The sequence below is a fragment of the Staurois parvus genome, unplaced genomic scaffold (assembly GCF_062004578.1).
Source record: "Staurois parvus isolate SC_StPar_1 unplaced genomic scaffold, SC_StPar_1.0 ptg000633l, whole genome shotgun sequence".
Lineage (NCBI taxonomy): Eukaryota > Metazoa > Chordata > Amphibia > Anura > Ranidae > Staurois > Staurois parvus.
The window spans coordinates 1-24,231 of NW_028318429.1; the positions used below are offsets into that span (position 1 = coordinate 1).

Genomic DNA, 24,231 nt, shown 5'->3' on the forward strand with positions numbered 1-24,231 from the left:
CTCATTTCTTCTAGTTTCTGACTTCACACAGTATGTGTGTGTGTGTGGGGGGGGGGGGGGGGGGGTAGGGGGACGACAACAACATCCGTTCCTCCCTAGGTGTCTCCAAAGCCTCCATAGACATCTATGACAACACTCGCTTACAGCACCTGCAACTTTTGAGGTTTTTATTCACAGTTGGCTTTGCTTTGTTTTGGAGGTATTGCAGGTATGAGAGATCCCAGGATGTACTGGGAAACAACAAGCGAACCAGAAAGACGTCATCGGCAGTCACTTCCGGTTCATGTGTATATATTCTGCATGTGTCTGGTGCAGACATCACATCTAGTTCGGACTGCAGGATAGCAACTAGCAGACGGAACACGTGGGGATGATTTATTAAAACTGGAGGGTGCAAAATCTGGTGCAGCTGTGCATGATAGCCAATCGGCTTCTAAATTCAGCTCGTGTAATTAGCTTTGACAATAAAACCTGGAAGCTGATTGGTTTCTATGCACTCTCTATTTTTAGAAAATCAAGCCCATGGTGTGCAACATTGGAACGCTATAGCATAAGGTGGGCAGGGACCAGAGAGGGAGGTCTGAGAGGCAGAAGATCAGCAAAGCAGAGGGACCGGTGCAGGAGAAACATGCAATATCACACGTGATGCGCTGCATGAGAGGAATATAGCAGTAAGTGATTGGGATCAGCGGAGCTGGGGGTTACTACTGAGCTGGGGAACTGCTGAGTGGAAGTTACTACTAATCTGGGATCTGCAGAGCTGGGGGTTACTACAGAGCAGGGGATCAGCAGAGCTTGGGGTGCTACTGGGCAGGGAATTGGCGGAGCTCGGGGTGTTACTGGGCAGGGAATTGCAGAGCTCGGGTGCTACTGGGCAGGGAATTGGCGGAGCTCGGGGTGTTACTGGGCAGGGAATGGCAGAGCTCAGGGTGCTACTGGGCAGGGAATTGGCGGAGCTCGGGGTGCTGCTGGGCAGGGAATTGGCGGAGCTCGGGGTGTTACTGGGCAGGGAATTGGCGGAGCTCAGGGTGTTACTGGGCAGGGAATTGGCTGAGCTCGGGGTGCTACTGGGCAGGGAATTGGCTGAGCTCGGGGTGCTACTGGCAGGGAATTGGCTGAGCTCGGGGTGCTACTGGGCAGGGAATTGGCGGAGCTCGGGTGACTTCTGAGCTGGGGATCGGTGGAGTGAGGGGACTTCTGAGCTAGGGGATTGGCGGAGTGAGGGGACTTCTGAGCTGGGGGATCGGCTGAGTGAGGGGACTTCTGAGCTGGGGATCGGCTGAGTGAGGAGACGTCTGAGCTGGGGATCGGCTGAGTGAGGGGACTTCTGAGCTGGGGATCGGCTGAGTGAGGGGACTTCTGAGCTGGGGATCGGCTGAGTGAGGGGACTTCTGAGCTGGGGATCGGCTGAGTGAGGAGACGTCTGAGCTGGGGATCGGCTGATTGAGGAGACGTCTGAGCTGGGGATCGGCTGAGTGAGGAGACGTCTGAGCTGGGGATCGGCTGAGTGAGGAGACGTCTGAGCTGGGGATCGGCTGAGTGAGGAGACGTCTGAGCTGGGGATCGGCTGAGTGAGGGGACTTCTGAGCTGGGGATCGCTGAGTGAGGAGACGTTTGAGCTGGGGATCGGTTGAGTGAGGGGACGTCTGAGCTGGGGATCGGCTGAGTGAGGGGACTTCTGAGCTGGGGATCGGCTGAGTGAGGGGACTTCTGAGCTGGGGATCGGCTGAGTGAGGGGACTTCTGAGCTGGGGATCGGCTGAGTGAGGGACTTCTGAGCTGGGGATCGGCTGAGTGAGGGGACTTCTGAGCTGGGGATCGGCTGAGTGAGGGGGCGTCTGAGCTGGGGATCGGCTGAGTGAGGAGGCGTCTGAGCTGGGGATCGGCTGAGTGAGGAGGCGTCTGAGCTGGGGATCGGCTGAGTGAGGGGGCGTCTGAGCTGGGGATCGCTGAGTGTGGGGACTTCTGAGCTGGGGTTTTACTGGGGCCCTTCTAATCTAAAATCAACACTCACACCATGGCGTTTTCCCAGCTTCATTAATGCTTCCATCACTAAAGCAGATTGCAGCAGTAGGCGCATTAATGTGTAAAAGTGCAGTAAGTGTAAACGAGCCCTAAGGGGTAAATGAGAGGTTATAGAGAAGCACATTTTATTTCATCAATAAATGGCCTTGTTGAATGTGATAACAGCCCAGACTGGGGTGGGGGTCGTCATGTTGGATGAGGTGTTGACTGTCTTATTCTTATTCCAGGTACCTGAAGATCACATCATGGCTGCTGAAACACTAATTTTGGGCCGGAATGGTGAGTATCACATACGTGTGTGTGTGGTTGTGTGAGTGTCGGATATTTACTGTGAAATCTTCATGCTCAGAAGTCCCTATCAAAGGGAAACTCTGATTTTACTGAAGAATAACCAAAAGGTATTCCCTGTGATCTGCGAATGAAAGGACTACAAGTCCCAACTGCCACCACGCGGAGGAACTCACAGATCTTAAAGGAGCATGAATCCAGTGTAGTGAGTCCATTGGTTACTTCCTCCAGTCCCAATACGCTAGATCTGTATCCATATAGCAGTCTGCAGGAGCATGATCATCGCACGTAGGATGCACTGATCCTGTGGCAATGCTCTGGTAGCAAAACAGTACTAAATGCACAGTTTGTTTTTCTTTTATCAGTGTGGGTGTATTAGTGTTGGGTGGTGGTGGGTGGGTTTTTGTTTGTTTTTTGTTTTCTTTTGGGTTTTTTTTTTTTTGGGGGGGGGGGGGGGGTTGTGTGTGTGTTTTTTTTATTTGTGTGTATGTGTGTGGTTTTTTTTTTTTTTTTTTTTTTGAGTGCTCTTTGTGTGTGTGCCTTTTTAACCCTTTTTACTGCCAAAGCTATTTTTTGTGCGTTTTTTGTATGTTTTAACTAATCTTCACACCTAAAATGATTTTTAACACCCCCCCCCCCCCCGAAAATGTTTTCAGAATAAGATGTTTGCAGTTCCCACCCTTGTGTGTGTATGTCACATGATATTTGTGCAACAATTCTTATCTGCAAATTTTAATACATTTAAAGTGGAGTTCCAAAATAAGTCAGCGGTTACAAAAACTGTAGCTGTTGCCTTTTAAAAAAAAACCCAAAAAAGCCACTCGCCTGTCCCATGATCCCGCGGTGTCCTCCCCGCAGCCCTTTTCGCCAGCCGTCTGGTGTTCCAGGCGCCGGCATCTTCAGTGTGGGCACCCGGCTGTGACCGTTTGCGGCTTCACAGCTGGGTGCCCACTGCACATCCGTGGGTAGGCCTGCACTTTCTGAATGGTCCGGTAGTCTGAGACCTGTTGTGTGTCCCAGAAGACTACGGGGAGGGAGAATAGGAAGACAACTTCCGCTTCCGATAGCCTAGGCCAGGGATCGGCAACCTGAGAGCCGCAGGACTACAAGTCCCATCGTGCCTCTGCAAGTCATAGCTGTAACTGTCAGTTTTGTAATCTTTGCAATGCCTCATGGGAAATGTAGTTCCACAACAGCTAGAGAGCCGCAGGTTGCCTACCCCTGGCCTAGGCGATCTCAGCGGGAGCGGTAGGTTCTGGGCCCACAGGTGGGACAACGAAAGCCTGAAAAGCGTGACGGGGGTGGGCACGCTCCAGGGGCCACAGATCGCTATCGGGTGGCCTTACAGCTGCCAGATCGCATTAGTTGGAAAGCCAACAGTCCAGCTTGTAGAAGGTGCAAACACTCCCAGTGGGCATGTGTAAATCTCCCTGCTGCCACTGCTGTAAGCCTTGGGGGGGGGGGGGGGGTAGACTGGTGAAAGCACAAGTCCAGGTACCGGTGTAAAGATGTATCGAGAAACATTTAACAAGCAAAGTCATTAATTTACCTCCATGTACAGCTGAGCACAACGTCCAGCCATTATGTGAACTCTTTATCTCCTGACGAAGATCTTTTCTGGAGCAAAACATGTAGTTTTTTTGGGTCTTTCTTTTGGGAGCACTTTTTGAATGCACATGGTATTCACGCCTCTCGCTCCCCCTTTTTTTTTGGAGAGTTCTTTAGTGCCGTTTACAGGGCATCATTTTGCATTCCTCAAAACAGTGAGTTATTTTTGGTGGATATGGTGATGTATGGGGCTTATCCATGAGAGGCTGACATTTGAGCCCGTGAATGAGTGTACCCGTATTACATGTCTGTAGCAAGATAGATGATACTGTCCAGTGAGTTTTGTCCACGGGGGGAACTCCATTTCCATAACAGAGATTATATATTCAAGCTGATGGTTTTATGATCAAACTACAGGGCCTCTTTGTATGCCGTCACTTCATGTAAAACGGTACGGTAGTTGATTTGGTCCGGTGTCATCCATTTGGATGGAAGGTAAATAATCGCACAGGTATCCAGTCATATTGTTGTGCGCCGTACATTCCACTCCAATAGGCATTAAAGCGCATTTCCACTCACGCTGTCAAAAATTAAAAGTCAGCAGCTTCAAAAACTGTAGCTGCTGACTTTTAAAAAAAAAAAAAAAAAAAAACAGCCACTTACCTGTTCCTCGGTCCCATGGTGTGTCCCCCGCAGTCCGTTTCACAGGCTGTCCTGTATTCCTGGAGGCCGGCTTCTTCAGTGTGGGCACCCGGCTGTGATAGCTTGCGGCTTCATAGCCGGGTACCCACTGCGCATGGCGAGCAGCACTGCGCTTCATGAATGGTCCTGTAGTCTTCTGGGACCTGTCATGTGTCGCAAAAGACTACAGGGAGGGAGGACACCTTCTGCTTCTGATTGCCTGGGTGATCGGACCGGAAGTGGGAGAGGTACCTGTCAAATTCGTGTACCCGCTCCCCCCCCTTTCCCATTCCCGAAAGGTGCCAGTCCTTAATGGAGAGCAGGGGAGCAGTCCTAAACCACTTCCAGTCCGGACACTTTCACCCCCTTCCTGCCCAGGCCAATTTTCAGCTTTCAGCGCTATCACACTTTGAATGACAATTGCGCGGTCATGCAACACTGTACCCATATGAATTTTTTAGCAATTTTTTGAGACAGATAAAGCTTTATTTGGTATTTATTCACCGCTGGGATTTTTATTTTTTTTTGCTATATAAATGAAAATGTCCAAAAATTTTGAAAATATCGTTTTTCTTATAAAATTTTGCAAATAAATATTTCATCATAAATCTTGTCTAAAATTTATTTAGTTCTCTTTTTAGTAAAAAAAAAAAAAAAAACAAATTAGTTTATAACTAAAAATTATAATTTAAGTTTTTTATTTTATTTGTTTATATATATTTTTTTTCTACATACTGTCACCCTAGCAGTACAGTACTGTGACAGACACTGTACTACTTGTGGGGGGAGATGAAGATTTTTTTTGTTTTTACACTGATTGCTTTTACACACATAAAGGCTGTAAGAGGAATAATTTCTCCCCTCTGGCTGCATTCTTGCAGCCATTGAGAAATACTGTGAGAGCTGCGATTGGTCACAGCTTATCACATGGTACAAGGCTGTTGTGAATGGCCCTGTACCATGTGACCTCTGTGATCATTTACAGATTTCACACGTAGTAAGCAATGATGTCAGGAAGTGACACCTTGCTTACTTCTCTGCATGTGATCACTGATTGGCCATTCAGTGATCACATGATCGGGACCTCGTACAGAGGTCCCGTACAACGATCGGTGTTCCACTGTGTCCGGAGGACACAGCAGGCACCGGATCGCGGTGCTACCCGCTCCCCGGGAGCGCGCACAGTCCACAATGGTGGGTGCCGTTTATGAATGGCAACCCGGCCCTGGACTGCCACCATCTGGCCGTTTATATACAGCGGCCGGACGGCAAGTGGTTAAAGCGTAACTTCCCCTTTTGGGTGGAGTTCTGTTTTAATCACAGCTGAGCATATATATGTATAAAAAAAAAAAAATGTATTTGAATAGAGGTTACATATTTTAGATTCATCAGTTGGCCAGATGGTGTAGAGCAGCGGTTCTCAACCTGGGGGTCGCGACCCCTTTGGGGGTCGAACGACGCTTCCACAGGGGTCGCCTAAGACCATCGGAAAACACATATTTCCGATGGTCTTAGGAACCGAGACACCGCTCCTCGCCGCCGCCGCCGCCACCGCCGTCTCCAGGTGTGGGCGGGATGACATGCCGCCCCTGTCATCTGGACACACCTCGAGATCAATCCTCGCCTGTGATTGGCCGCCGGCACTGTAGCTCAGGAGAGGCACACAGGCGGCCAATCACTGGCAAGGAGGTGGAGCTTGGAGAGGAGGAGCCGAGCGGCACCGCGAAGATCGAGCGAGTGAAGAGGAGGAGAGCGGCCGGAGAAGGAAGACAGCTGACGGGTAAGTGTCGGTACCATGGGAGAGGGAGGGAGCGAGCGAGCCCAGGCTGGAGCAGGGGTCTGCAAGGTAAGTATCATTGGTGTCAGTGGGAATAGTGCCCCATCATTGGTGTCACTAATACCAATAATGGGGCACTATTCCTCCCACTGACACCAACGATGGGGCACTATTCCTCCCCCAAATGACACCAACGATGGGGCACTATTCCTCCCCCACTGACACCAAGGATGGGGCACGATTCCTCCCCCCACTGACACCAACGATGGGGCACAATTCCTCCCCCCACTGACACCAAGGATGGGGCACAATTCCTCCCCCCACTGACACCAAGGATGGGGCAGTATTCCTCCCCCCACTGACACCAAGGATGGGGCAGTATTCCTCCCCCCACTGACACCAAGGATGGGGCAGTATTCCTCCCCCCACTGACACCAAGGATGGGGCAGTATTCCTCCCCCCACTGACACCAAGGATGGGGCAGTATTCCTCCCCCCACTGACACCAAGGATGGGGCAGTATTCCTCCCCCCACTGACACCAAGGATGGGGCAGTATTCCTCCCCCCACTGACACCAAGGATGGGGCAGTATTCCTCCCCCCACTGACACCAAGGATGGGGCAGTATTCCTCCCCCCACTGACACCAAGGATGGGGCAGTATTCCTCCCCCCACTGACACCAAGGATGGGGCAGTATTCCTCCCCCCACTGACACCAAGGATGGGGCAGTATTCCTCCCCCCACTGACACCAAGGATGGGACAGTATTCCTCCCCCCACTGACACCAAGGATGGGACAGTATTCCTCCCCCCACTGACACCAAGGATGGGACAGTATTCCTCCCCCCACTGACACCAAGGATGGGGCACTATTCCTCCCCCCACTGACACCTATGATGGGGCACTATTCCTCCCCCCACTGACACCTATGATGGGGCACTATTCCTCCCCCCACTGACACCTATGATGGGGCACTATTCCTCCCCCCACTGACACCTATGATGGGGCACTATTCCTCCCCCCACTGACACCTATGATGGGGCACTATTCCTCCCCCCACTGATACCGATGATGGGACACTATTCCTCCCACTGACACCAATGATGAGGCACTATTCCTCCCACTGATACCAATGATGGGGCACTATTCCTCCCACTGATACCAATGATGGGGCACTATTCCTCCCACTGATACCAATGATGGGGCACTATTCCTCCCACTGATACCAATGATGGGATACTATTCCTCCCACTGATACCAATGATGGGGCACTATTCCCCCCACTGACACCAATGATGGGGCACTATTCCTCCCACTGATACCAATGATGGGGCACTATTCCTCCCACTGACACCAATGATGGGGCACTATTCCTCCCACTGATACCAATGATGGGGCACTATTCCTCCCACTGCAAAATTACAGTTATGAAGTAGCAACGAAAATAATTTTATGGTTGGGGGTCACCACAACATGAGGAACTGTATTAAGGGGTCGCGGCGTTAGAAAGGTTGAGAACCACTGGTGTAGAGACTCGCCCTCCTCCAGTATAGGTAAGCAAATTACCTGACAGACGACTTCATTTGCATCCAAATCGATCACTAAAGTCTACGTGGGACAGTTGTCAGAGTTGTCACACAGCAAGTCCAGGCTAAACGGGAGCCGTGGGATGGATCTGGTGAGGGATTACAGCCGGAGTGGCACCTTCCTCCTGTGATGGTTCGTAGATCATTGCAATCGTTGGTCTCTTATATCTGTCTGGATGTTTAATGACTTCACCCTCCGCCCCCACATACCGGCATGTCACAATCGGTTACACCGGGACGGTGCCTGCAGCTTCAGGCATCATGCCGGTATATTTTGCTCGGTGATCCTCTCCAATGTAAAAGCAGTCCTAGTGGTTAAAGTGTTACTAAACCCCCAACACTACAATCAGTCTGTAGATGCAGTAAATCATGCTGGTTATACTCACTGCGGGACCTAAGGGGTTAATACTCCGCATTGTGTGTAAAAGAATGTTTGATCCTGTCTTCTCTGATCCTCTCCTTCTTCTGACCTCAATCCATCTGCTGATAGAACAGAGGCTTAGGGGCAAGCTGCACATGCTCAGTTTAGTGTGTATTTGCTAGAGTTGTTTTTTTTTCTGTTCTTGGGAAAATGCATGTGATCAGCACTGTTCAGAGGGTCAAGGGTCCTGCAGCCTCAGGACAATCAGAGGAGAATGAAAATTCCTCCTACAAGCTTTAACCAGTGCGCTGCTGGACATGAATATGCTATATACTGCTGATGAGAAAAGGTATTTAGCTGTTTACATTTCCATGTTCTGTGTACTATGGGAGAGCGGATATAGTGAATGCGGGGTCCGGGGGGAGCGGATATAGTGAATGCGGGGTCCAGGGAGAGCAGATATAGTGAGTGCGGGGTCCGAGGAGAGCGGATATAGTGAGTGCGGGGTCCGGGGAGAGCGGATATAGTGAGTGCGGGGTCCGGGGAGAGCGGATATAGTGAATGCGGGGTCCGGGGAGAGCGGATATAGTGAATGCGGGGTCCGGGGAGAGCGGATATAGTGAATGCGGGTCCGGGGAGAGCGGATATAGTGAGTGCAGGGTCCGGGGAGAGCGGATATAGTGAATGCGGGGTCCGGGGAGAGCGGATATAGTGAATGCGGGGTCCGGGGAGAGCGGATATAGTGAATGCGGGGTCCGGGGAGAGCGGATATAGTGAATGCGGGATCCAGGGAGAGCGGATATAGTGAATGCAGGGTCCGGGGAGAGCGGATCTAGTGAATGCGGGGTCCGGGGAGAGCGGATCTAGTGAATGCGGGGTTCGGGGAGAGCGGATCTAGTGAATGCGGGGTTCGGGGAGAGCGGATCTAGTGAATGCGGGGTCCGGGGAGAGCGGATCTAGTGAATGCGGGGTTCGGGGAGAGCGGATATAGTGAATGCGGGGTCCGGGGAGAGCGGATATAGTGAATGCGGGGTCCGGGGAGAGCGGATATAGTGAATGCGGGGTCCCGGGAGAGAGCGGATATAGTGAATGCGGGGTCCGGGGAGAGCGGATATAGTGAATGCGGGGTCCGGGGAGAGAGCGGATATAGTGAATGCGGGGTCCCGGGAGAGCGGATGTAGTGATTGCAGAGTCCTGGGTTTAGTAACACTTTGAATAGCCACTGAATTGCTTTTACATGTGGTGGGAGGGGTCGTCCCCGCCCTCTGGTGCCTCTCCAGCCCACTTGGGAGCCTGGGACTAAAGCTGGCGGTTCTGTCGGCTGACCAGAGAGATGACTGACGACCAGAACTTCCCCAATCATCTCTATGGTATAAGAAACCGAAAACGAGAAGTATTTTGTCACTTCCTGTTTGGACAGAATGTAAGCAGACCAATACTGGCTTGTAAAAAGATTGGATGTTCAGGCCAGAGGAGAGATTTGGGGTTTATTAGACCTCAGTAGATGTCTCAGTAAAGAGGACCTGTCACTGCTCCAGCTAGCACACGCTATGTTGTTCATCAATTTGTGATGGCAATAAAAGTGCAATAGAAGTGAAAAAAAATAGTGCAGAAGAAGAAGAAAAAACAAACAATTGAATTACAATAAAACTTTTATTTTGCTCCCACTGTGATCCCACACAAAAGTGAACACATGCATCACTCCTGCACACATATGTAAATGGTGATCACGCCACACGTGAAATATCAGAGCAATAATTATCGCACCCGACTGCCTGTGTAGCTCTAAACTGATGACCTGTAAAGGCTTTTTAAAGTGTCTTCTATGGAGATTTCTAAGTTGTAAGTTCGCCTTTACAGAAAATCTGGGGACGTCCCGCCCCATCCACCTTGATCCCGCTGTACCAGTATCCTGCGATCCTCTGCTGTCTGGCAGCGGGATGCCGCTTCACCATTCTGAGTATCTGAAATCCTCCTGGCTTTCTTTCCTCGCAGACAAGGATGGGCTAGATAGATTCTGATTGGTCAGCACCGTCCATGTGATGATGCTGGCCAATTAGAATGCCTCTGGTCTGTACATGCTGAGAGGTATGGATAGGGGATTAAGCCATGGGGATTTCAAATGCTTGGACCGTTGAAATGGCGTCCTAGTGCCTGACAGCGGGGGATCGTGGGACACTGGTACAGTGGGATCAAGGGGGATGGGGAGGGGCCGTCCAGTGTAAGGTCACCATACAGATTTTCTGTGAAGGTGAACTTGCACTTTTTAGGTACCGCAGTTTCCACGAGCGTGCGCGATCGTCCCACAGGTGAGGTATCGTCATGATCGTCAAATTCTGGGTAGTAATTCTAGCGCCTGACCACCTTCTGAAAATCTAAAGTGGTAACCTGTAAAGACTTTTAAAGCTTCGCCCGTGAAGAGTAAAATGTTTGCCGTTTTGCACGGGCAAAAAAAGAAAACCGCATGGCATGTTTGGTATCTATTTATTCGGCGCAATCTCATCTTTTCAATTAAATATGGAATTATTCATAGTCACATGGCCAGGTTGTGGCATATAGCTGTAAATCACTGGACTTTTGGTGGCGGTACCGGAGGTGAACCCGCCCCGGTCTCAGATGGACCCGCCCCGGTACCGGAGATGGACCCGCCCCCCCAACCAACCCCTCCCCCCAAGCCCCTAATTTAATGTGTGTAAAAATATACTGTTTTTAAAATGTAAACAAATTGCCAGAAATAACTTGGAACGGAAATGGTTATTATCGATCTACATTCAGGAGAGGTGGGTCGGTGGCCTTTGGGGGGGGCAGGGTGGAGGTGGGATCTTTCCCGTATTTTACATTTATGCAAGCCATACATGGGTCTAATTCCGAACAATTTTTCACCCGAAAATCAAAAACGTTCACTCGGTTATCCGACGGTGCCATCAATGATTTCGAAAATCCGCCGACCGAGTCACAAAGTTCACCCCATATAACAGGCGGAACGTCTGTTCCTTCCAGGTCATGGCTCGCGCATATTCTTTTACATAAAAAAACGATCGTACGATTTGACCGTCATTTGAGTCGAAAATCAGTTGTTTTTCATTAATTTTCCAACATGCCTGATCACTGAAAAGGGGAGGAACCACGAAAATCGGCCGACCAAGTCACAAAGTTCACCCCATATAACAGGTGGAACTTCTGTTCCTTCCAGGTCACGGCTCGCTCATATTCTTTTGGGAAAAACGATTGTATGATTTCACCATTGTTGAGTGGAAAATCGGTCATTTTTCTTGCATTTTCCAACATGCCCGATCACCGAAAAGGGGATGAACCACAAAAATCGGCTGGTGCCATTGACCCACTAACAGGGCGAAAATCGTCCGATTATTCATGGGTCCGATTTTCTGGCGAAAAAATCGTCCCAATTTGGCCCATGTATGGCCGGCCTTACTCATGTAGTAGCAGCAGAGGAGAATGTCTGTGTGTCAGGAGTGGTTTGTGTAGGATGAGGCCATCAGGTAACCCAATGTCTATATCCTAGATATGTGTCGGTGGTAACTTTTCTCTCCATTCTCTCTCCAGGCTCCGTGCACTATCCAGTGGGGGATCCATTGCTTCCCCTCCTCCCTCCCCCGCTATGCCAAAGTATAAACTGGCGGAGTATCGCTATGGAAGAGAGGAGATGTTGGCACTTTATATAAAAGAGAACAAGGTGAGTGCATCAGTCCTCCCGATTGTAGAATCCTCGCTGACTACCACTTGTACATCTTTTGAGGTTTGGATTGCCAAAGGCAGTGCTGCTGTACAGCTCTTCATATAGAGAGACCCATTCACATGGAGCCCACAGAGCCAGTCTTGTCTGGTGGTCCACATCACATCTATCCGGTATAGTTTTCTGTTTTCAGAACCCCCTTCTGTTATTGTAGACCATACATCCCCGCGTATTAAAGTGGGCATGTCATTAAAAGTCACTTACTTGGCACGGTTGCCTTGCACTGGGCCAGGTATGATTGTCCTTCTGCTGGCCTCCTGCCCTCGTGTAGTACCTGATCTGAGCGTACGTGCGTTATCTGTACCCTTACTACGTGAGTGGGAACAAATGGCTCTAACGTGCTCCAGCATGTGAATGCCACGCTGGTGTGCGTCACTTGTGTACCTCGCACAAGTCCAACAGAACCATGGCCCAGAACATCTCTTTGGGGTCAGATGTGCTTGGGCCTAGTATGAGTACACCCTTAAACTTCATGTAGCCTGTAAAGGAACCGACCCCAGACTGCACTTGGGTACTTTGTTAGAATACCGCTTCCTTGTCTGAACAACAACAGACACCACAGCCGACCATACAAGACTAGACGACCCCAGACTGCACTTGGGTACTTTGTTAGAATACCGCTTCCCCGTCCGAACACCGACAACAGACACCACAGCCGACCATACAAGACTAGACGACCCCAGACTGCACTTGGGTACTTTGTTAGAATACCGCTTCCCCGTCCGAACACCGACAACAGACACCACAGCCGACCATACAAGACTAGACGACCCCAGACTGCACTTGGGTACTTTGTTAGAATACCGCTTCCTTGTCTGAACAACAACAGACACCACAGCCGACCATACAAGACTAGACGACCCCAGACTGCACTTGGGTACTTTGTTAGAATACCGCTTCCCCGTCCGAACACCGACAACAGACACCACAGCCGACCATACAAGACTAGACGACCCCAGACTGCACTTGGGTACTTCGTTAGAATACCGCTTCCCTCTCCTAACACCGACCACAGACACCACAGCCGACCATACAAGACTAGACGACCCCAGACTGCACTTGGGTACTTCGTTAGAATACCGCTTCCCTGTCCTAACACCGACCACAGACACCACAGCCGACCATACAAGACTAGACGACCCCAGACTGCACTTGGGTACTTCGTTAGAATACCGCTTCCCCGTCCTAACACCGACCACAGACACCACAGCCGACCATACAAGACTAGACGACCCCAGACTGCACTTGGGTACTTTGTTACAATACCGCTTCCCCGTCCGAACACCGACAACAGACACCACAGCCGACCATACAAGACTAGACGACACCAATCTTGAAGTAAACCAGGAGGTAGACTACTTTATTTTAACACCGATACAAGATATATACATTCAAGGGGACAATACCCCCTTCCTGTATAATGACACAGGGTGGGGCAATCTACATTTTGTAACAAGAGACACACCAGCAGACAGTCCCATCAGGAGGGAGGGCTGCTGGAGACACCCCCCCCCCCCCCCCCACCAAGCCAATACCCATAAACACATACATCCCATAATAGTTTGCTCCCAAGCAAGACACACCATAGAACAATGGAATGCTGCCACATGGCGTTAAACAATCAACAACCCCCCACCCCAATATTAGGACAGATCACCCTGTACCCCTAACAGGCACAGGGTGACTTAGACATAAGAGGGATATGGGGAGCTGAGACAGGGGTCTCCCCACCTCTCCAAAGTGAACTGTGTTCCATGGGCCCCCCACCCAAAGTGACTCCCTAGCCTAAAGCCCAGAACAAGATCTGTTAGCAGAAGCTTTGTGGCTCTTTCATGTTATAGGAGACTGAGCCCTGATTCACACTGATGCGATGCGGAATTCGCAGCATTAGAATCGCAGCCCGTTCATGCGAACTGCTGCAGGTGTATATGTTAAGTTGACAACATTCCGAAAGCGGTCCACAAAACGCGGAGCGATGTGCAGAATCGGATCGTGTATATATGTGTGTGTGTGTGTGTGTGTATATATTATTATTTTTTATTTTTATTAGTGGTACACCAAACTGAAAATTATGGTGCTAATACCGAAAATTCTGAATGCAAATGGCCAAAAAAACCAACTGAAATCTCTGAGTATGTGAGCAGGCTCCACTTTTTTAAAAGCGACACTAGTACTGCCAGGCGGAAGTGCTAACCACTCCACTAAGCCACTGTGCTGCCCATATATATATATATATATATATATATATTTATTTTTTGGTGGAGAGCATAGAATGGCTATCGTTGCAATATTTTATATCGCGCTGTTTGCACAGTAATTTTTCAGGCGCATTTTTTTGGGGAGAAAATATAATTTAGTTTAATTTTAATGTATAAAAAACCACCATAGATAACCCAATTTTCCAGTTAAATGTGAAAGATGATGTCACGCCGAGTAAAGAGATGCCTAACACGTCATGCTTTAAAATTGCACATGCTTGTGGAATGGTGACAAACTATGATGCTTAAAAATCTCCATAGGCGACACTTTAAATGTTTTTACAGGTTACCTGTTTGGAGGCACAGAGGAGGTCTAACGCTAGAATTTTATCGCTTTTGCTCTGACATTCGTAGCGGTGCCTCACGTGTGTGGTTTGAACACTGCTTACCTATGTGGGCGTGGCCTAAATATGCGTTCACTTCACAAAAACATGGAGGGATGGGGGCGCTTTACTTTTGTTTTTGTTTTTTTTTTTTTGTTTCATTTTTTTTTGGGGGGGGGGGGCGTTTTTTTTTTTTTTTTATTATTACACTGCCCCTTTTTAATTCTTTTTTTTGATCACTTTTATTCCTATTACAGGGAATTTAAACATTCCTTGTAATAAAAATATGGGATGACATGCCCTCTTTTGGGCGAGATCTGGGGTCAATAAGCACGGGCATTCTGATACTGGGGGGGAACTGACTTGGTGTCACTGACATTCCCAGTGACACCAATACAGTGATCAGTGCTAATAAAAAGCACTGATACTGTACTAATGGCACTGGGCAGGAAGAGGTTAACATCTGAGGCGATCAAAGGGTTAACTGTGTGCGGTTTCACTGTGGGGGCTTCACTGTAAGCACACTGCTTTGTATGGCTCTGCTATACATGGGAACGTAGCCTCCTGCAGTTTCTGAAAGCCATTAGCTGCTAGGACCACTTTCACGAGAGAGCCAGTCCCCAGCTGGGGTTATGGCCGATGGCTTCATCCAAAACCCTGGTAAAGCACTTCCTAACCTCAGCGTATATATACGTATTGTGGTCGGCAAGTGGATAGAACGCTCTTTCTACCACACAAATGGGTAAAATAGATGAATTCTAGGTATGGCATGTTATCTCTGCACTGCTCCATCCGGGACCAGTGTAAATGTGTGTTCCATTCCCAGCCGATGCCCCTGGAACTCCCTGTTGTCAGTCATCTCACTAGCTTCCAGGTCCTGTGCTGAGCGGCTACCCTGCTGCATTATGAACCCCAGGAGGTCCCCCGCTGTGCACGGGTGCCATGCAGACAATGCGTTTTCTCAGTGGGTGCCAAGCGTTCTGTGATTGGGTGGGGTGGTGATGAAGAAGCCCCAGCAATAACCTAGAGTGCTGCCACCACAGTGCTGGGGGGGGGGGGGGGGGAGTGCCATATTGAGCCAGTATGTGGTTCATCACAGTACATGATGGCATAAAGCTCCCGGGGGGCTTCCAAAGCCCCTGCAGGACATCAGTTTAGTGTGGAGGAGGTCTTGTGCTAGAATTATTGCTCTCACTGCGGTACGTGCGGCTACATGTAATGTGTATTGCAATCAACATTTTAACGTGTTACATGCCCTGACGCGTGCGTTTTGCAAAAAAAATAAAATTCTTAAAGCAGAGTTCCACCAAAAAAAAAAAAAAAAAAAAGCGGCTACAAAAACTGTAGCTGCTGACTTTTAGAATACAGCCACTTACCTGTCCCTCGGTCCAGCGGTGTCCTCACCACCACTGGTTTCACCATCCGTCTTCTCTCCCTGGCACCGCCATCTTCATTGTGGGCACCCGGCTGTGACAGCTTGCGGCTTCACAGCCGGGTACCCACTGCGCATGTGTGAGAAGCGCTGCGCTTTGTGAATGGTCCTGTAATCTTCTGGGACCTGTCACGTGTCCCAGAAGACTACGAGAAGGGAGGGAGGATGACAACTTCCCCTTCTGACTGCCTAGGTCAGGGGTAGGCAGCCAGCGGCTCTCTAGCTGTTGTGGAACTACATTTCCCATGAGGTATTGCAAAGATTACAGAACTGACAGTTACAGCTATGACTTGCAGAGGCATGATGGAACTTGTAGTCCTGCGGCTCTCAGGTTGCCTACCCCTGGCCTAGGTGATCGAAGCGGACGTGTGAGCGGGTACCTGTCAAATTCGGGTACCCGCTCCTCAAAGGTGCCAATCCTTAATGGGGAGCGGGGGACAAAGGCTTTTGGGTGGAGCTCCACTTTAACTTTTTTTTTTCTTTTTTTAATTATCCCCCCCCCCCCCCTTTCATCAAACAGGGGACTCAAAATTCCCCTATGTGTTGATCTTTTTCTGTGACAGGTTCTCTTTAATGAGACATGCAGGGTCTGAAACCTCCAATGTCTTCTCTGGGCTCCACTGGATGTATTGCAATACATTGCTCTCCAGCTATTCTAGCCAGGAAAGTGATGGGATGACCCGGAAGTGACGGCATGCACATCGCTTTCCGGGTCACAGCAAGGAGACCCGCCATTTTGGCCACGGGCCTGCAGTTGGGTATGTTGAGCTCGAAAGCCTGGTGTGTAGAAGCAATCGGGCGGCAGCGCAGCAGACTGCTTCCACCTGACAGGCAGGTGTCTGCCTGGAGTGTTTGCAAGCCCCCCAACAAACACACACACCATCAGGTCGTGCGATGAAAGGCAGTTAAAGTGTTAAAGCTCAACTGCTGACCTTGTTGGGTGCCGTAGCTGTGAAATCTGCAGATCAGTTGCTTGATTACACTCACATAGGAGTAGACCATTGAAGGTACATGGCACTTGACTTTCTATAACCCTTCTGGTATCACCTGTGAATCCTTCACCTACCTGGCCACATTTTCCTTATACAGTACATGTTTGGTGGGAGTCACGTGTGCCCGGGACATGTTCCCGAAGATCTCTGTTCATTTCTTTGGATAGGTTACACTTCCAATGGCTAACCCTTTTTTTGTGTTTTTTGTGACGCTGCAGGTTCCAGATGAGATGCAAGACAAGGAGTTTGCTGTGATTCTGAACGAGGAGCCCCTACAGCCTCTGGCTCTCCTGCCTCTTACAGAGGATGAGCAGGTAATGGGAGGGAGCCATGGCGTGTGGCCTGGTCACTCAGATGGTGCAGACGATGAATGGGACATACTGAGGATGTGGAGGATGGGAGGGAGCCATGGCGTGTGGCCTGGTCACTCAGATGGTGCAGACGATGAATGGGCCATACTGGGGATATGTAGGATGGGAGGGAGCCATGGCGTGTGGCCTGGTCACTCAGATGGTGCAGACGATGAATGGGACATACTGAGGATGTGGAGGATGGGAGGGAGCCATGGCGTCTGGCCTGGTCACTCAGATGGTGCAGACGATGAATGGGACATACTGGGGATGTGGAGGATGGGAGGGAGCCATGGCATCTGGCCTGGTCACTCAGATGGTGCAGACCGTGAATGGGACTTGGAATGGATAGGCCTAGGAACATACTGGGGACATACTGGGGATGTGGAGGATGGGAGGGAGCCATGGCGTCTGGCCTGGTCACTCAGATGGTGCAGACGATGAATGGGACTTGGAATGGATAGGCCTAGGGACATACTGGGGATGTGGAGGATGGGAGGGAGCCATGGCATGTGGCCTGGTCACTCAGATGGTGCAGACGATGAATGGGACATACTGGGGATGTGGAGGATGGGAGGGAGCCATGGCGTCTGGCCTGGTCACTCCGATGGTGCAGACGATGAATGAGACTTGGAATGGATAGGCCTAGGGACATACTGGGGATGTGGAGGATGGGAGGGAGCCATGGCGTCTGGCCTGGTCACTCAGATGGTGTAGACCATGAATGGGACTTGGAATGGATAGGCCTCGGGACATTCTGAGGATGGGGGGAGGGAGGTGCTGTGTATAGCTCAGGTTCACTCCTGGCTCATAGTAGGCTGTAAAGAAACTGTCATTGTAGAACCGTGAGCCAGCTTACTGTCCTTCAGATTTTAGGGGGACCAGACTGTGGTCACTGGGAATAGCCTCAGCGTCCGTGGGAGCAAATGGGGCCCCATCTTTGGTTTTAGTGGGAGCAAATGGGGCCCCATGTTTTGTTTTAGTGGGAGCAAATAGGGCCCCATCTTTGGTTTTAGTGGGAGCAAACGGGGCCCCATCTTTGGTTTTAGTGAGAGTTGCTGATACTAGTGGGAGAAATGGCACCCCATCATTGGGTCACTATTCCATCTACAGCTGACACCAGTGGTGAGGCACTATTGCTCCCACATACACCAAGGGCCAGATGGAGCAAAGCAAAGGGCCACATCTGGCCCCAGGGCCGCAGTTTGGAGACCACTGATATAGAGGATGGTATGGCACGTAGGCTGGTATGGTACCGCCACTCATTGCATTCAACTCCAATGTAAGGTGAATGAAGAACTGGCTTCAGCTCAGATCCCAGCGCATTGGCCACGCCCCTCTGACCTGTTTCACCCACACTGGGCTTAATCGTCTACGAAACGTGTCAGAGGGGCGTGGCCAATGTGCTGGGATCGAGCTGAAGCCAGTTTTTATCCCCCTTACATTGGAGTTGAATACAATGTGCTGCTATATTCTATTTTGGAGTGAGATGTTCTCTGCCCCTCCCAGCCCCCCTGAATGTAGAGCGTCATCCTGGGAGACTTGACACTGCAGGCTTGGATCGGCACTGCTCTGTGATGGAATATATCAGCGGTGTCAAACTCTTTCATCGCTCGCCGCGTCCGCATTCTGGTTCAGAGGGCCAGTTGTATCTGTAAGTCTTGATATCCAGAGGAGCCCCACCCACCATTAATAGTCAAGAGTCCCCCCCACCTTCCCTTACATCACAGGGCACCCCTTCCTCCTTTACCTTGTGCTGCTGGGAGTGGAGCTGAAGCAGCAAGTGCAGGGTGTGGAGGAGGACCAGAGTAGGTCTAGAGTCAGCTGAATACTGACACCGGGAGGGAGGAGACCAGGGGGTGCTGCAGCTGCACAGAGAGTATCTGTAGAATCTGTAGGAGGAGTTCTGTCCTTTCTGCTGCTGAGATGGGGTGGGGGTGCAGGGGAGGTCATATTTGGGTACAAGCAGAAACCTAATTTGCCTTGTGGTTGTGAGATCCATCAGTCACATCTCGCTCTCTCTTCAGAGGAACTTCTCAATGTCGGTGAATAGTGTCCCGGTCCTGAGGCTAATGGGAAAGGGTGCCGTGCCACCTAGTGGAGGAGCATCCAGAGGCCGTGGCACAGCACGTGGAAGGGGTGAGATTATTTTTTTTTTTCCCTTCCTTTTGATGATTGTATGGTAAAGGAGACTGTGGGTGCACTAGCCTTTACGTGTTCCTCTGCAGGCCGCGGACGCGCTGATGCGGGTGTATACCAGCGCGCTGTAGATGATGGAGACTCCGGATTTGGCCGTGGAGGACGGGAAATTCACCGGAGTCAGAGCTGGGATGACAGGTGAGCTCTTCCTATAGAAAGTGGTTTGTCCACACCCCACCCTGCCAGACATGGAAAGACCTCATTACAACCAGCACTTCATGGCCAGACATTTGTGGACACCAGGCCAGACATCTTGAGGAGCTTGCTGTACTTCTCATTCAGCCACTTCCTTACCGGGCCAATTCTCACATTTCTCTCATGTATGTAAAAATCTATTTTTATTTTTTTGTAGCAGAGGCCCTAGAGGATAAAATAGCAGCCGCTGCAATTTTTTTGCCTTGCGGTATTTCTGCAGCGATTTTATTTTTTTTTCTTTTCTGAAAAAAATACACTTTAATTTTTAAAAAAAAAATTACATTACACCGAGTAAGTAGATACCCAACGTGTCATGCTTTAAAATTGCACACGCTTGTGGAATGGCACCAGACTACGGTACTTACTAATGTCCAGAGGCGACGCTTTAAAAAGTTACCAGTTTAGCGTTAGGAGTTCTAATGCTGGAATTATTACTTTCGCTCTGGTGTTCGCAGTGATACCTCACGTGTGGTTTGAACACAGTTTACATATGTGGGCATGACCTACATATGCATTCACCACTGCGCGTGACCACGAGGGCACGGGGACCCGCTAAATGTTTTTTTTTTATATAGTTTTTTTTTTTTACGGTCCCTTTTTTTAAAAAAAAAAAATTATTTTTTAATCAGTTATTTTTTGTATTTAAATATTTATTAATTTTTCATAAAGATAACATTACACTTTCATCTTTTTCATAATAAATACACAATTCCTTCTTATCCTTTATTTTTCCCTTCTTAAAAACATTACCCCCTTCCTCCCCCCCCCCCCAAACAACCCCCCCACTCTGCGTTCTTCCCTACTTTCTGTCTAAAGCAAGCGTATCCTACCCCTCTTCTCTTCTCATTTCTACTGCTTCATATATATTCGTTTGAAGTACAAAATCTTCCCATTTCTCCCATCTCCTTTTATATATCTCCATCTTACCCTCTTGGATATAGTATAGTTTCTCCATCTTACTAATCTGATTTACTCTCTCAAACCAGTCCCTTTCTCTCGGAACCTCTAAACTATGCCAGAATCTAGGTATCAACCCCTTTGCTGCATTTACATAGTACCATATACCGGAATCCTTGTATTTATTCACTGGTATATCTGTCTTATGTAACAGACACACTTCTGGATCTAATCCTATCTTTATCCCTGAGATTTTCTCTATTAAGTTGACCATTTTCTCCCAAAAACTTTGAATCCTTGGGCATTCCCACCAAATATGAAACCACGTACCAATCCCTCCACACCCACGCCAACACTCTTGTGTTCTCTCTATACCCATTTTATGTTCTACCTTTGGTGTGATGTGCCATCTTACCAAACTTTTATAGTTTACCTCCACTTCTCTCATGCTGATATTTTCATGTGTGAGTCTATATATTTTCCTCTGTTTATCCTCATCTATCTCTGTCCCCAAGTCCTTTTCCCATTTTTCTATATACATTGGTTTTACCTCTGTGACTAATTCAGTGAGAATTTTATATATTTTTGCCGTGCCCAGTTTCCCCTCTCCCCGTGATTCCAACAACTTCTCAAATAAATTCCAATCCTTTCTCCCTCTCATAGGTTTCGGAAGGCTCTCAACAAAGTGTTTTAATTGGTGGTATTTCCACTCATCGATCTTAATAAAAAGTTCCCCTCCACCTTTCTTTAAATCTTTTATTGTTTTTAATTTTTGTCCATCCATAATATCCCTTAATTGAATGTCTTCCTTTTTAATCCATTTTCCCATAATCCCCTCTATACCTGGTGGAAAATATTCCATATTTCTTAGTGACATTAATTGTGAATTAAAATCCCACTTCATACGTTTATGTAAATTATCCCAAACCTTTAGAACATTCAGTGTATATACACTCGTGGTATTTTTTAAACCTCTATATTGTATTGGTGCCCATATACTTCTACTCAGGTCAACTCCACTCAGTTCGTTCTCTATCTTAACCCACCTTTTTCCCTTTTTATTGTGTGTCCAGTCATAAATTCTTGTTAAAACTACAGCGTTATAGTATCTCTTAAAATCTGGCACTCCCAAACCCCCTCTCTCTTTACCTCTACTCATCAGGTCATAGGATATTCTAGGTTTTTTATTTTTCCATATAAATTTTGTTATCTTTTTAATTTCTTTAAAAAAGGCCTCTGGGAGACTTATTGGGATCATCTGAAATTTATACAAGACTTTGGGTACAATTATCATTTTTATCAGATTTATTCGTCCTAACCAAGAGGGAGTTCCTCTTCCCATTATCCTCAGTTCCTCTTTGATCTCATTTAGAATTCTCATCTCATTTTGATCTCATTTTAATCACTGTTATTCCTATCACATGGGATGCAAACATCCCTTGTGATAGAAATAAGCAGTGACAGGTCCTCTTTATGGAGAGATCTGGGGTCAATAAGACCCCAATTCACTCCTCTACAATTTAAAACATTATATTTAAAAAAAAAAAAAAAAACAATCTAATGCTTTCTATAAGAAAAAAAAAAAGGCCTTGTTTACATTAGGCCGGCAGTGACATAATGACATCGCTCTGGTCCTCCTAGGCCATAGAGATGAGTGGATGCCATCTTCCCTTCACTCATCTCTAGGCCAAGCTGCCACGATCCTCAGATGGGTTTCTGGGGCTCACCGATGCTCCAGGTAAGCCTGAGAACTACCGAAAGCCAAGGGGAGTGGGGGGGTTGTGCGGCATGGCGCGGCATCCCCTCCCGCAGCTTCTAAAGTGATATAGTGGCCAATCTGCCACTCAGACCACTCTTGGCTAAAAGTGAATCGCCGATTGAAAAATGACAATACTGGGGTTGTGGCACATTGCTGCAGCCATAACCCTGGTATTCCACTCCCAGTCGAGGACGTCTTTTGTCTATGGCCTAGTTGGGAAGTGTTTATAAACCATGAATGTGGGGTTGCCTTCTTCATGGCTTTAATAGCCTCCAGTTTTCTGTGAAGATTTTGGAGGGTGTCTTTGGGAATATGTGGCTATTTATGAGGTCAGATACTGGTGTTGGGTGAGAAGACCTAATTCACAATCGCCATTCCAATTCATCCCAAAGGTGCTCAGTAGGGTTGAGGTCAGGGCTCTGAAGACCACTCTAGTTCTTCCACACCAAACTGGTCAAACCATGTCTTTATGGAAATAATGGTTGAGAAGACCTGGCCCAATTCCAATTCGTCCCAAAGGTGCTCAGTAGGGTTGAGGTCAGGGATCTGTGCAGGACACTCCAGTTCCTCCACACCAAACTGGTCAAACCATGTCTTTATGGAGATAATGGTTGAGAAGACCTGGCCCATTCCAGTTCATCCCATGTTCAGTAGGGTTGAGGTCTGGGCTCTCTGCAGGACACGCCAGTTCCTCCGCACCAAACTGGTTAAACCATGTCATTATGGAGATAATGGTTGCGAAGACCTGGCCCATTCCAATTCGTCCCAAAGGTGCTCAGTAGAGTTGAGGTCAGGGCTCTGTGCAGGACACTCCAGTTCCTCCACACCAAACTGGTCAAACCTTTATGCAGCTGGCTTCACTCTTCTGGGAAGGAATTCCACTCGGATTTGGAAGGATTCTGTGGAATATGTGCCGATTTGTGAGGTCAGGTACTGATGTTGGATGAGAAGACTACCAAGGTTCCAATTCATCCCAAAGATGTTCAGTAGATTTGAGGTCAGGACTCTTGAGTTGCTCCACACCAAACTGGTCAAACCATGTCTTTCTAGAGCTGGCTTTGTGCACAGGGGCACAGTCATGGTGGAGCAGAAAAGGGTCTTCACCAATCTGTTACCACAAGGTTAGAAGAGCACAATTGTCTACTGTGTCTTTGTATGATGATGTATTACCTGTACCCTTCATTGCCATCATTTGGACAGGCCACATACTTTTGGTCATACAGTATACTTCTAACACTGTAGGTGCTTACTACAAAAACATAACGGGCAAACGAATTACTATTTCCCTGCATATTGCTCTCCTTTGTTTTTTTTTGTTTTTTTATCCATGGGTTCAGCATTATTGACAAACAATTGACCCTTGCTGTGGGGGGTCTAATGCCGGCCGTGCATGGGTCGAATTCCGAATGAACTTTCTTTAGAAAATCGGAATTTTCGTGCATTTTGTAATCCGATGGCGCCACCATTGATTTCCAAATTCAACCAACCAACCCTTCAATTTCTCCTCATGTTGCTACAGAAAAGCGTTTTCGTGGCCAAGAATTTTCTTTTCTTTCCAGGTCACCACTCAGGCTTATTTTATTTTTTTTTTCATTTATGACTCTTAAACGATTCTCCCATCATTGATTCGAAATTCGTCTGTTTTTCAAAAGATGTCCAACTTGCCCGATCACTCAGATTTGATGGTTACATGAAAATTGTCCGTTTCTGTGACCCACTAATGGTGCGAAATTTGAATGAAAATTCTTAGAAAAGATTTTCTGAAGAAAATTCTTTCGGAATTAAACCCGCGTATGGCCGGCTTTAGG

At 48.4% G+C, this 24,231-nt stretch overlaps 1 protein-coding gene across 3 annotated transcripts in view; it reads left to right on the top strand.

The window, feature by feature from the left end:
- The first annotated feature begins 2,237 nt into the window (after positions 1–2,237).
- GIGYF1 (GRB10 interacting GYF protein 1) overlaps positions 2,238–24,231 on the top strand; it is a 63,337-nt gene continuing 41,343 nt past the window's right edge. For all 3 annotated transcript variants that reach the window (XM_089693423.1, XM_089693424.1, XM_089693426.1), the window contains exons 1-5: positions 2,238–2,303; positions 11,829–11,958; positions 17,242–17,337; positions 19,401–19,512; positions 19,602–19,710. In XM_089693423.1, coding sequence (XP_089549549.1) covers positions 11,884–11,958; positions 17,242–17,337; positions 19,401–19,512; positions 19,602–19,710 — 392 coding nt within the window. In that variant the 5' untranslated portion in view covers positions 2,238–2,303; positions 11,829–11,883. The remainder of the gene's footprint in view (positions 2,304–11,828; positions 11,959–17,241; positions 17,338–19,400; positions 19,513–19,601; positions 19,711–24,231) is intronic.